This window comes from Ptiloglossa arizonensis, chromosome 1 (genome assembly GCF_051014685.1).
Source record: "Ptiloglossa arizonensis isolate GNS036 chromosome 1, iyPtiAriz1_principal, whole genome shotgun sequence".
NCBI classification, from domain to species: Eukaryota; Metazoa; Arthropoda; class Insecta; order Hymenoptera; family Colletidae; genus Ptiloglossa; species Ptiloglossa arizonensis.
The window spans coordinates 25,144,335-25,154,993 of NC_135048.1; the positions used below are offsets into that span (position 1 = coordinate 25,144,335).

The 10,659-nt window shown below is 43.4% G+C and overlaps 2 protein-coding genes across 2 annotated transcripts; one reads left to right on the forward strand and one right to left on the reverse strand.

Moving 5' to 3' along the window:
• Positions 1-5,655: 5,655 nt before the first annotated feature.
• LOC143153566 (uncharacterized) lies at positions 5,656-7,516 on the forward strand. Its single transcript, XM_076324939.1, has 3 exons — positions 5,656-6,287; positions 6,909-6,993; positions 7,102-7,516. The coding sequence occupies exons 1-3, from the start codon at positions 6,184-6,186 to the stop codon at positions 7,375-7,377; spliced, it is 465 nt and encodes a 154-aa protein (XP_076181054.1). The 5' UTR covers positions 5,656-6,183; the 3' UTR covers positions 7,378-7,516.
• A 110-nt stretch (positions 7,517-7,626) lies between these two features.
• L(3)72dn (UTP4 small subunit processome component l(3)72Dn) lies at positions 7,627-10,404 on the reverse strand. Its single transcript, XM_076324866.1, has 4 exons — positions 10,209-10,404; positions 8,597-10,136; positions 8,045-8,347; positions 7,627-7,965 (listed from the first exon to the last, which is right to left on the reverse strand). Exons 1-4 carry the CDS (start codon positions 10,310-10,312, stop codon positions 7,849-7,851), a joined length of 2,064 nt encoding a protein of 687 aa, XP_076180981.1. The 5' UTR covers positions 10,313-10,404; the 3' UTR covers positions 7,627-7,848.
• Positions 10,405-10,659: the final 255 nt, after the last annotated feature.

Below are 10,659 nucleotides of genomic sequence, written 5' to 3' on the forward strand. Positions count from 1 at the left end.
ACGAGGTTCCCCCGCGGAGTGTCAGCGTATGGCCGGCTAATCTCGAAAACAAGTTACGCGGGATGGATGATGGATCGACGTGGAGTGGGGGGATCGCGGCGAAGCTACGGGGCAACACGGTAGGGATCGTCGCGGAAGTGCGAGGGTGGTGGGGGGAGATCGACGCGGGAACTCCTGACGAGCGCGCCCCGCGTCCGACGTCGATGACGCTCGCGTGCCGGGACGCGCCACTTCAGATATCACCCGGCGTACGAGCGATCGAGGGGATCTCCCTGGATAGGCCGCGCGAAAAGGGAAGCAGGCGTCAATTGGTATACACTGGGAGGGGCCTGGGGGAGGATTCGGGAGGGGGTGGAGGAGTGTACGGCCGCGCGTGAAGAGAGTGCGAATATTGGTATCGCGATAACGACCGAAACAACCCCTCGCGTGTCCGAAAAGTACGAAACGCCCCCGGTGCCCGCGACGCGTTATCTTCACCGGCGCGCCTATCGACGATCTCTCGGCGGTTAATTCCACGGCTGTACCAGGAGGTGGTTGGTCCGTGAACGGGACCAACGAAGAGAGATTGGCCGTCGTTTGAACCGTCGAGGGCAAACATCTCTCGATGAGACTCATCGGATATCGTTGACACTCGAATCTCGATACGGTGAATCTTTCACGGAGGTCCGTTTTCGTGCGATACGATACCTCGAGCCTTTTTTTGTCACCGTGACATTTTGTCGCGGCCATTTTCGACCGCGAATCACTTCGACGCACCCACCGTGCGGAGGGCCTTCTCGCGCATGGAGAATACGTACACTTTGAACGCCTATGGGAGTTCGCCGCACGCAATCGACCGATTGAGAGTCCATAGGCGCCGACAGCAGCGAAAGGGCGACGTTTGGGTATTCTTGAACCCTTCGTCACGGTGCGTAGGAATTACTACGGATAGAGCGTAACACGATACTTGATCGCATCGTGCAAATTGTTCGATGAACTAACATATAGAGTCGTTTAAACGAGAACAATTTAATTTTCTCGTTATGTATGCTTTTATGGAAAAACTCTTCGGGGCAAAATTGCACAGTTCGAAGTGATGCGCGTAACGGTGGTAAGGTTCTTCGTCCACGAACTGTATTTGAATTTTTCAATTACCACGATCGATCGGGGAATCAATCTAGAAATTAATTTTGCAACTCTGTTCCCTCTTCTGGTGTCTTATTTGCAATATCAATTGTCCAAGACCAGTTCTAAAGTAATATAGCTACAGGAACTGTACGTGGAGGGTAACTTAACGAATTCGATGGACAATTTTTGCTATCGCGTCGTTACCGAATTACCTGAATTTCCACACGGAAACTTGGATCAAGTTAATGAGTTTTAGGATCAGATTCAGAGAAAAATTCTCACCCCGCCCAAAAATCGACGTTTCGGGTGCTCGTACACCCCTAACAGCCATCTTTGGCAAACGAACGCTCAGAGATCCTCGTCTGCTTGTTAACATCATAGTCCAAGGAACGAACGATCGTAAATTATCGACCGTCTCGTCCTTGGCTGCAACTAGCTTTCGCTCAACGTGTTTTCACAAGTCCTCCGACTGCTCGACAATTCGTGCGTCAACAGCAGTTCCGAGTTAAGGTCCGGGTTAGGATCGTTCCGCTTCGGTAAGTCATTGGTAACCCAAGTTACCATCAACCGTGGTGCATAGACAACTCCGAGGCTCCGAGCCAACATTTCCAGGAAGTGGCGACCGTGCGACTGTTGCTCGAGGGAAAAATTGCGACTCTTCTTTCATCACGAATCGATACTCGTGGTATGTTCTTAAACAATTGAATAAAAATATTATCTATCACTTATCTATCAGTTTCGAGAAGTAACATTCATCCGAGAATATTTTTCTATCTCGTACACTTTCCGAGTTTCGATAAGAGAATCAAAAATGGCCGAATACTCGAGCGTCAATTTCCACCCGTTGAAATGAATTCCAGCAACGAATGTTACAAATTCAGATTGTAATATACAGTCCATTATAATACACACAGATCTCGTGTGTATCCAATAATATAATGAATCGTAAACACAAGAGTCTAAAATCAAAATATGTAAAGAAACGTATAGTAATACAAGTTAGTATGCCTGACGATAGTACCGTGCGCCCTTCGCGACTCTCGGCTCGTAACTGAAGAAACCTAAAGAAAAATAATCAAACCTTTGATCGTGCAAGTGACTCCGGCACCGATACGATGACAGTCCTTAAAACCTAACGTCAATGATTCCAACAGTACCCTGCATACCCTGAAAGTTTCAAAATTTTTGAAATTTCCAACTCGAGGATGATCCCTGATCGCATTCGTTGCGTATCTTCTCATCGAATACTACGCACTACGATGCTAGTACGTCGTCAGTGACGCGATACGGTTGATACCAGACAAATGTACACCGGACCGTAAAATAAGCAAACCTTTGATCGTGCACCGATACGAGGACACTCCTTAAAACCTAACGTCAATGATTCCAACAGTACCCTGCATACCCTGGTAGTTTCAAAATTTTTTACAATTTCAACTCAGGGATGATCCCTGATCGCATTCGTTGCGTATCTTCTCATCGAATACTACGCGCTACGATACTAGTACGTCTTTAGTGACGCGATACGTTTGATAGCCGACAAATGTACAGCGGACCGTGAACGGACACCGTATCGCGCGACATCGTCCGAGACATCGGTGTCCGCGCGTTTCCTGTCTCGTAACCGTCACTACGACCGATCGAGAGTCTCGTGGGCTTCCCCGTCGGCGATAGCTTTCGGGGGCGACGGACGCGTGAATAATAAATCCCGTCGAATCGCCTTATCGCGTCGGGTAAGGAGACTCTCCCACCCCCGTTCGTTGTCCACTCCGGCCGGGCGGCCGGCCAGGTACAAAGAAAGAATAAAGTTTCCCCGTTTCGGTCCCCCATCGCGAGCGAACACCGCCAGGTGCGTGGCGCGTAAAACTTTCGAACATCGGGAACGCAATTTTCCCAAGGGAATCGGTCCAGGCTAATGCAAGAAGCGGTTGGTACGCGACGCCGGGACGGGGCATGGATAAAAGGAGACGAGATAAAGGAAAAGATAGATAGACGGACAGGTAGACGGACAGACGGAGAGAAAGAGAAGGAGAACTCGAGGACGGTAGCAGGGACACGGTTGGGTAACGGCGACGGAGTTTGAGGGTTGAACGAGCTGACGCTTTAAGCGATGTAAGTTACAGAAACTACGCTTCCGACCGGTCTCGGGCGCAGATTAGTCGTAATCTCGGCGCATTGCACTCTCCACAGCCGTTTCCATCCCCCTCTTCTCCGCTATCACGGTTCTCCTCTCCCGGTAGACCTAACCGACCCCACAACTACAAAGGTTTCCAAACCGTTACCTTCTCGCCGAACCAAGACGAACGTCCCGGTCGCACCTAAATTCACGTAGGTAGGTAGGTAGCTAGCTACCTACGTATCTACCTATCCAGCTACCTTACCTACACTCTTGAATCGCCCCGCCGCGCCAAGCGACACAGACTGTACTCGCCGCCCTGGTATCGTCGCTTTGATTATTTCCTGGTGGCACGAGGGACGCGGGACGTTGGGTACGAGGAAAGAGGATACTCGAGGGGCGCGAGGGGAGGGGGCAGGGTGGAAGGGCGCCCGTTAGACGTCCACGCCTTCGTAGCTCGCGAGTTACAACCGCGCCCGGAGATTAAACGGTTCTCGGGTTTATAGCCATGGCTCCCGCGCGCCCGGCTCTTTAGTCTCCGGTTTACGTGGCGCGATGAGATTTTGCCGCGGCGAACACGCTTCCCTTTTATGCAGCTGCTACCGGAAATCGATAGCGCGGCGATCGTGCCCGGTGTGACTCGCGTAAGGTCCTCCTCTCCCCACTCCACGTCCCCGCGTACACCACCCACCACCCCCCACCCCACCTCCCTTTCCCTTCTCGATCCACCGTCGTTTACCACACCGCAGGAAGATTCCACGCGGTGCGACGATCGCTCGGTTCGCTCGCTCTCGCGAGCGAGGGTTCGGGGCAGATCCGTGGACGAAAATTCGTGCTACGAATGGTGTCGAGGAAGGCTAGAGGCAGAGATTCTACCGCTCGAAGTAAGACGAAAATACGGAACGGTGGAATTCCATCGACGATTTCGTTTTCGAGAAACGAGCGTCTGAATATTAATCGGTTGGCCCGCGAACCTACGCGTGGGTTAAAATTCCCGGTGATAATGGAGTCGGGGATATTCCACGGTTAGAGAAAACGTGAAAAATGTGGAACGAGAAAATTGAATCGGAGGACGCGATCACTTCTTTTTTTTCTTTTTTTCTTTTTTCCTGTTTTCGAAGACTTGGTTTTCGAGGCGAGTCTCCGTCTTCGGAGGACGCCATAACTTCTTTTCTTTTTCTTACTTTTTCCCGTTTGGAACGTAGATCGTCTTCGCGAAAATCATTGTTCTTCGTTTTTAGATACTGTTTTCGTCGTTCTGTAACACCGTGTATATTTGCAAGCATTTTCCAATGAGCGATAGTATTATCCCTTTGGACTCGAGAGGAGATCCTCGGTCGCCACCTAATTCACTGTACTATTTTCGATCCGGGAAAACTTGGTGTTTTGGAATTGAAATTGGAATTGAAATATTACGTTCCTGTATAGTGTAAACGCGTGTACGCGAAGTATATACAAATGTAAGGTTTCAGATAAATTTTACGACTTAAAGGATTTTCTCGAGGGGTCGGTTTCTGGTAACAAAGAAGCCTCGAGTGCAAAGGGTGTTAAAGGTTCGACCGAGTTAACGCGATGGTGTTTTTCTAATGGCGTACGTAACCACCATCGGAAAAGACCGACAAAGTATTGGGTTGTTCGGAGAGTCGTTTCGTTTTCCAAAATGGAGAATAATATAATTTAATAAAATGTTTGCACGCTCTAAAAAGATCGTGTTTCATTTTCACCAAAAGAAACGAAATGACTTTCCGAACAACCCAATCCTTAAACTAAACCAAACATTCCGGGATCCTTAAACCAGAACGTCGCTCTGTAACTTGGCATCGTAACTTCTTATGAAAACATATACACGTATGTTTTGAGCATGATATCTTTGCCGCGTTGGAACTCCCAATTATCCTCACCGTGTTCATCGAGATCGAGTTTGCGACGTAACAGTTCGATTGAAACGTGTTTCATCGTCGATCGAGTCTTTCAAGTAGGTTGGTGAGGGAGGTGGCAAATAGTATGTTTTATCTACGCAGTGGTTGCGTGTTATTCTTGTACGGTTTACTCTGAATCTCCTTTTTGCGATAAAAGCAATCTTTTCTCCGAAGCTTCTACGTATTTCTCATTGGTGGAATCGGATCGAAGGTGGAATATAAATCGAAGGATTTATACCTTGACATATTAGGTTAATTAATATGTTCGAAAAGTGATTCCTTTATTTTCGGTGAAAATGAAACGCGATATTTTTAAAGCGTATAAACGTTTTATTAAATTACACATTCTCCATTTTGGGAAACGAGACGACTTTCCGAACAACCCAATAGTATATTATATACTTCCGAGTAGAAATATTGATAAAAATCTTACCAACTAATAATAGATGAAAACTGTATTAGAATTTGTTCGTTCGTGTATTGTACAAACATCGAGCAATAACGACGGTTAACAGTTCGAGGTAATCCGGTAACGAGTTGTTTCAAAACGTGTCTCCTTGAATCTACCACCGGACGATTCCCATAACTGTTTTCCAAATTTTTGTGAACTCCACTTTTCGAATTCGTTGGAGAATACCACGGTAACGAATACTTCTTTAGAGTGTACCTTAATCCTGAACTCTATTACGTTAATTTACAGCGGAGATAGTGTATTTGCGTCACCGCGCAGTACACCGTAGCTTGCTATAAATATCGATAAATTCTTGTTCGCTCTAATCTCTCGATAAACGACGGTACCACTGTAACGAGTGTCTTTAGAGTGTACCTCGATCACGACTCTATTACGTTTATTTGTAGCAGAGATAGTGTATTCGCGTTATCGCGAGGTACGCTACACTTATCGTGTCGAACGTCTTTGAAAGCCGTTATTCGAAACAACGCTCGACAGATTGACTATGGTAACGCGCATGATATCGAACCAACCGCGGAGGATTTTCAGGGCTCTACCGTGTCGATCCTGTTAGTCGCGTATGACCAGAAATGGCGGACGAGACGCAGGATAAAACCGAGGGTAGAAAAATCGAGAAGGGCTACACGAAACGTGGAAACCACGCGATAGATCCAGTCACTTCCGATAGAATTTGGTAGGGTAGATCCTGGCAGTATCGAGCTGCTTCTCTGCTAAAAATTACACGTAATGGACGCACAACGCTTCGGTGTCGGACGGTTATCGGCCGTTGTCACGTATCCGTGATCTTGTTCTTTTCTTCGCTACGTTCGTTCGATTTAGAATATTTCTCTTCGTAATATCGCGAAGACGTTGCAGTCCGTAGCCATTGTCAAACGATTGTTCTAATTTTCAATGAACGGTTACTTTGTAAAAGAATTCCACGAACGATAAATAATTTTATTTGCGTACACTTACCGTGACCAGTCAATCGCTCGCAGAAGTGACTCCCTTCCGATGTGTACATCGCTCGGATGTCTCGTGTTTGATTTTATCCGGTCGAACGTTAAAAGAATACTGTACCTTGTTGAAGTATTCGGTCTGAATGTGATCAACTGAAAACGATATTTCGTCGTGCACTCTACGTACAACGTCCGATCGCCAAATTAACCGACACGTTTCGTTCGGATGCATTTCGGATACGTTTTACGGTCGTGTGTAAACATTAATGCATAAACGCTCGGGCACGAAACGGCCATGCCAGACGATTATGTATAAATATATGTTCAATTGGTAATCGTTCGTGTACAAATTTCAGCAAAGAGGTAATCCAGCGGGAGAAGATGTGCCAACGCGATTGGCCCCGAAAGTATGAACATCTGGGCGGTGAATTTTTTAAAAAGGTTACCATAAAGATATTCAGGGGGAATGTACGGTGCAGTATCGGCGGTGCGTGCACCCACACGAATTCTAATGTGGCCCCCTCCCCCGCCCGGTGTCGTTGACCGTAGGTGCTGACCGAGGAATGCAGAAAGAAGGGACTTCCGGCGGACACCTCCGAACGCAAACCACCGGAAGATGTAATTAAGCGTTCACCGATTCTCTTGAAACCGTCGCCGGCCATTCCCAGAACGACATCCGGAATGGTGGGCCTTCGATCATCTCGTTCGGAATACAATCTCGAGTTCACAGGCCCCTGGTACATGTCACCGAAATGGACGATCGAACCGCCAATGGCACCCGGCGAATTTCGTGTTGACCAGCAAAGATTCATCTTTCTCGGTTAACGGGATCATTTCAAACACGAGGGACCACTGCTCGAACCTGCGGAAAATTGTATCGATTCTTTCTAAGGATAAACATTCTATCTTTCTTCTCGAAACGATACCGGTCATTGTCCCTGCGATGTATGTACGTTTTACACAGTTTTAGAAATGCTTCCGTTTTGATCGTATAGGTGATATTGAATGTCTGTAAATGTAAACTACTGTGTATATAATATATATATATATATATATATATGTATATATGTGTTTCTTTTGTGTACAATGTATCGTACATTGTAACGATTGTATTGAAAATTAAACTGTCGTATTCTGGTACAATTATAAATAGTGTGACCGTAACAATGTGTTCACGAATAGTATATGGTTGAAATTTTCCAAGTGACATATACACAGAGAGGATATGGATAGCTTTGTACATAACATTTTGTCCTGCCAATAATATAACGTGTAGTTAATTTCTTCGTTGAGTATTTACATTCCGAACCATTTCTGCTTGAGAGTCGGTGGTAACTTCTCCGTCAAAGATATCGGATTCACTTCGACCGCCACCATTTCTTCATCGCTCAACCAGTCCAAGTAGACGAGGTGCTGCAAAGAGCAATGGTAAAATTATTTTTGATTACGTAGCTTTTTATGTACAAATTATACGACACGAAATTGGCATTACCTTGTACTTTTTAAGAACTTGAAATGCTTGTTGAGACTGCGAGCTTAAGCCTGAACTACTGTCTTCCGTAAATTCGCCGTTCTCACGTCTTGGAATTTTAACTTGCTTTTCTGGTAACTCGTTCAATTTGTTGATTACGTATACTGTTGAATCGTCGTGCATTATTATAATATTCTCGTTTCGTGAATCGAAAATTATATTTGTTATCGGGTACGACCGTGCCAGCCATTGCTTTGGCAGCCGACTTTGTAAATTATTCGAAAATTGAGTATACTGTCTTTGTACAATGTTGTATTCAACGATCTGAAATGAAACGCGACGATTGAGTACAAAAGATAACTATCGATAAAATGTGAAGTTTTATGGTTTTTAATTTTGCTTGTGACATCGTATTAAGCGAGAGTTATAGTAGTAATTTAGTGCAAGTCTATGGGAAGCAGAAAGTACAGGGCCATAGATGGATTATACGTATTTTATGCCCAACATAATTACTGTCAACTCATCGTTTTATGATGGTATATTGTCTGGAATAAGTAAACCTGTTTCTCTTACCTTGTGATCAGAATATACGACAACTAAATTTAGAGTATCTTTTTGCACAGCCATAGCTGTTGGTGGGCAGCTATACTTAGGCAATAACCATGCCATAGGTGTGTCGGTAGTCTCAGTTTCGCTAATATTATATACAGCAATGTTACCTTGACGATCTGCACATACGAAATATTTACTATCGGGAGAAAAACACATAAGTCCAACGTTTACAATGGATTCTTTGTTTGTGTGAAAAGAACCAAGATACCACAAATGTTTCTTCTTCACTTTATATAATGTTACAGTATTTTTTTTTCCATCATTATTAATTGTTACAAATAATTTTCCATTTGGACTGAACAACATTTTCTGTATTTTAGTTGCAAAAATATCCTTGTCATTTTTTGACAATTGTGCATCTCCTTCGATTACATCAAAGTTAAAAACTCTAACGTGACTATCCGTTGAATATACTATTGTTTTAGAGTCTTTGTTAATAGCGCAAGAGATAATGTTCTCATCTCTTTTTGTTTTTAATTCTAACAGTTTTATAGGTTCTTCTTCCAATTGATGAAACATACCAGGATGTACGGTTTCAGGAGATACCTTTGCCGGAGAACCAAGCCTCCATAATTCAAGAAAATTTGTATATCGTAATAGAATACATCTAGACTTTGTACAAACAGTAGCACATGGTAGTTGAAGCAATGGTGGATATTTAACAAGGATTTTAGGAGGATAACTTGATTGTGCTAGATACCCATCTACACCCGCTGAATATAATTTTCCATCCGCGTCTACTAAAGCTCTTACATCGTGAGCATGCAACCTCCTTTCGATTCCTTTTACCCATTGTGGTTTCCCGGTAGATTTCGTAATTATTTTACAAAAACTTCTTACTACAGGATCAACACCAGCACAATATACAACATTTGTGTCGTGAGATAATGTAACAGCTAATATATCAGCAGTATGACTTTCATGAGATTCGATTAATGTTCCTATGTGAGGATCCCAAAATGACAAACATCCACGCGAATCTCCAGAAATTATAACATTATCGTCTGTAACTTCTAAACACCAAATAATGGTTTCCTTTTTGGCTTCCTTTCTAGAAGTTGTCATTTTATGAACCGCATGACCTGATATAGCGTTCCATACCCTGATCGTGTCTGCAGATCCTGTATAAATCATTTCTCCAGTATTATCCCATTTAATACACAGAATTCTTCCATTTTGCTTATCAAAGATCCTTTCATATATTAAAGTATCGGAAGTTACAGTAAATGTGTTGATATATCCTTCTTCTGTCCCAACAGCTAAACATGTTTTTTCATGGTTAACATCCATACACCAAGCAGCACAACCAGTAACTGCAATCTCATTTTTAATAGATAGTGTTGTTAAATCATACTCTGCTATCATGCCATGAAGACCAGTCGAGAATAATCTTGGACCGATCCAGAGAATGCTCTCTATAGAGTTTTCTGGATGACCAGCTATTGTAAATTCCACAAAAGGTGCATTTCCAACATTCCAAACTTCAATCGAATTATCATTTCTGTAAACAAATCACCCAGATTATTACAACACATTTCATATTTTAATTGAAAGTTTGTATCCTAAAACTAACCTCGCCAGTGCTAACTTCCTTGTTTTTGATTCATATGAAAAACAAGTAACAGATCGGGGTTCAAGGTTATAAAACCTAATATTATGTACTTTACAAGTTGACATTATTTATTTGAATTCTTAAAATTATTTACAACAATGTTGTTATTTTAGTTATACAAACTACACTACACATTAGAAAACATAACCACAACTGTCACACACGTGGACTTTGAAAACGAATATTTCATGTTTCTATATTGGTACTTATTTTTGTGTAATATAATCTTAATGCACTTGAAATTGTCAATAAATACGTGGAAATATTATTAATAAAGTCAATACTGCATTATCGCAATTATCACAATTTAATAATTAGTGATAAAATATCTTAAAGAATGTGTTGGTACGTGTTAAAAAATCATGTTGATTTTTTAGAAAAGACAAGGAATTTCTCAATGTTTTTATTCTTT

Excerpts from the sequence above, each read along its gene's own strand:
- LOC143153566 (XM_076324939.1), top strand. The coding sequence starts at position 6,184 with ATGGCGGACGAGACGCAGGATAAAACCGAGGGTAGAAAAATCGAGAAG. Across the intron at positions 6,288-6,908 it reads GTCACTTCCGATAGAATTTG|CAAAGAGGTAATCCAGCGGG; the intron begins GTAGGGTAGATC and ends TACAAATTTCAG. Across the intron at positions 6,994-7,101 it reads GCGGTGAATTTTTTAAAAAG|GTGCTGACCGAGGAATGCAG; the intron begins GTTACCATAAAG and ends CGTTGACCGTAG.